At 42.4% G+C, this 2500-nt stretch overlaps 1 protein-coding gene across 6 annotated transcripts in view; it reads right to left on the bottom strand.

Moving 5' to 3' along the window:
* The window catches only part of LOC121940330 (receptor-type tyrosine-protein phosphatase mu-like), a 121753-nt gene that overhangs the window by 14687 nt on the left and 104566 nt on the right, over positions 1-2500 (bottom strand). For all 6 annotated transcript variants that reach the window (XM_088072210.1, XM_088072213.1, XM_088072211.1 and 3 more), the window contains 2 exons: positions 2443-2500; positions 1211-1247 (listed from right to left, as the gene is read on the bottom strand). The exon at positions 2443-2500 is cut by the window's right edge and continues 19 nt beyond it. In XM_088072210.1, the coding sequence (XP_087928336.1) occupies positions 1211-1247; positions 2443-2500 (95 nt within the window). The remainder of the gene's footprint in view (positions 1-1210; positions 1248-2442) is intronic.

Consider the following 2500-nt stretch of genomic DNA (forward strand, 5'->3'; position numbering starts at 1 on the left):
CACACACACACACAAATACAAATACAAACACACACACACACACACACACACACACACACACACACACAAATACAAATACAAAACTTGATATTAGACAGCAGATCAGCAGGCGACACCAGAGCTGTACATGAATTATAATGACTCCTTTAATTAATTCAAATTAAGTGCACGTACACACACACACAAACACATACACACACAAAGAAAATGTTTTTAATCACTGTTGACAGTCTGTGTTTTGACGAGCTAATTAGTTCATGCTAATCCATTCCTGTCCTCAAGTGTTTTACAGCGAGAATCTGCTGCACACACACACACACACACACACACACACACACACACACACACACACACACACACACACACACACACACACACACACACAGAGGTAGGAATCCATCCTCCTGAACAAACCTGAGTGTTTGTTGGAACATGTCAGTCTGTGAGCATGAATATGGAGAGAGTGTGTGTGTGTGTGTGTGTGTCAAGTCAAGTCAAGTCAGTTTTATTTATATAGCCCATTATCACAAAACAAGGTTTGCCTCAGAGGGCTTTACAGTGTACGACATCCCTCTGCCCTTAGACCCTCACATCACCCAAGGAAAAACTCCCCAAAAAGAACCCCTGTAACGGGGAAAAAAAGAGGAAGAAACCTCAGGAAGAGCGGTAGAGGATAGTGAGGGATCCCTCTTCCAGGACGGACAGACGAGCAATAGATGTCGTAAATAGCAAGTGAAATACAATCATGGCAAAAAAGGAAAGAGAAAGAGAGGGGAGAGGGGAGAGGGGGGGCACAGAACAATAGAAACAGATGCATGTCAAATTACAATAATGGTAGGTGTGAAATTAGTAATTGCTGTCTATGATGATGTTGATAGAGATGATAACAGTCTCATGCATATGTGAAAGGGAGTGTGTGTGTATGTGTGTGTGTGTGTGTGTGTGTGTGTTACTGTGTGTGTGTGTGTGTGTGTGTGTGTATGTGTGTGTGTGTGTGTGTGTATGTGTGTGTGTTTTCTGAAAGTTACGTTTAAAACATTTCGTGTTTATTTCAAAGGCGTTCAGCATGTAAACGAACATCAGCCTTAAACACGGATGTTGAACATGTCGAAGTTAGCCGATCACATTGTGGACGTTTGTTGTGGACGGACACCAGAGACAAAGAGACGTCACACTGAGGGACATGGACACGTGTCTGTGTCGGACTCACCTTGCGTGGCGATGTAGTGGTTGGGTCTGTGGTAGCCCTGTGGGACAACAAGAGGACAAACAACCATGAGACAGAGCCGAGGACGCTCCCCTGACGGACAACATGTGACCTCAAAGACCGCCGACGGTCCCTCCGAGTGCGGTTTACTCAACATACGGCCCGAGGGCCAGATCTGGCCCCTGACAGGGGCCCTGGTGGCCCCCCAAAACCCAAACATTTTCTAACTGACAGTAAAAATAAAGTGAAGAGTTTTTGTCCTTTTAGTGTCCACAAGGTGTCAGAGACATAAAACAGCATTAACATAGAGCCCCCGCACCCCCGACAGAGGACACAGCTGAGACACTGATGTCCAAAAATACTGAAAATGTCCTAAAATTATAGAAATGTCTCAAAGTCTGAGGAAACGTCCAACACGTGTAAAATGTCCTTGTAATGTCCTAAAATCGCAGAAATGTCTCAAAATCTGAAAAACATCCTAACATTTTTTTTAAATCCTAGAAATGTTCTAAAATCCATAAATGTCAGAATATTCTATTTTTTTAAGTCCTACAAATGTCCAAAAATCCGACAAACATCCCGAAATCCGACAAATGTCCTAAAAAAACTTGAAATGTCTTAAAGTTCTAGAAACAATCTTAGGAACGTCCTAAGATCCTGAAAACGTCCTAAAATATGAAATCCTAGAAATGTTCAAAATGTCCTAAAATCCTAAAAAAAAATCCTTAAATCTGGAAAACATGCTGAAATCCTTGAAATGTCCAAAGATCCTAAAAACAGCCAAAAAATGCCTTGAAGACTTCGATACATTATGAAATTGCATAAATGTTTAAAAAAAATCCTAAAAACATCCTAAATTAAAAAATAAAAATCCTAAAATTCTAAAAAAGTAATAAAACGTCCTAAAATGCATAAAGAAGATCCTAAAAGGTTAAAAAATGACAGCAGAGAGAGGAAGCTGCAGAGACGATCTGAACCATAACATGAAAGCTGAAAAACACGTAAATGTCTGCGAACGTGTCTGTCTCGTTTCATCAGGACGTCCGTGCCTTGTGAGGACCAGCCGGACTGTCCTCACACTGCAGAGACGTCCTCACAGAGACGGGAAAACCTTCAGCAAAGACACGTGTCCTCTGAAAGTTTGTTCACAGAGTCAACGGCAACCAATGCTGACTGATGACCGCCGTCACCATGGTAACCGAGTCAGTGTGTGTGTGTGTGTGTGTGTTACTCACGTCCACGTAGTTGGCGTTGATGTAGTCGGAGCCGTTCTCTCCGTCCTGATGCTGCAGA

Source organism: Plectropomus leopardus, chromosome 21 (genome assembly GCF_026936395.1).
Source record: "Plectropomus leopardus strain MGB_pleo_1.0 chromosome 21, ASM2693639v1, whole genome shotgun sequence".
Classification (NCBI taxonomy): domain Eukaryota; kingdom Metazoa; phylum Chordata; class Actinopteri; order Perciformes; family Serranidae; genus Plectropomus; species Plectropomus leopardus.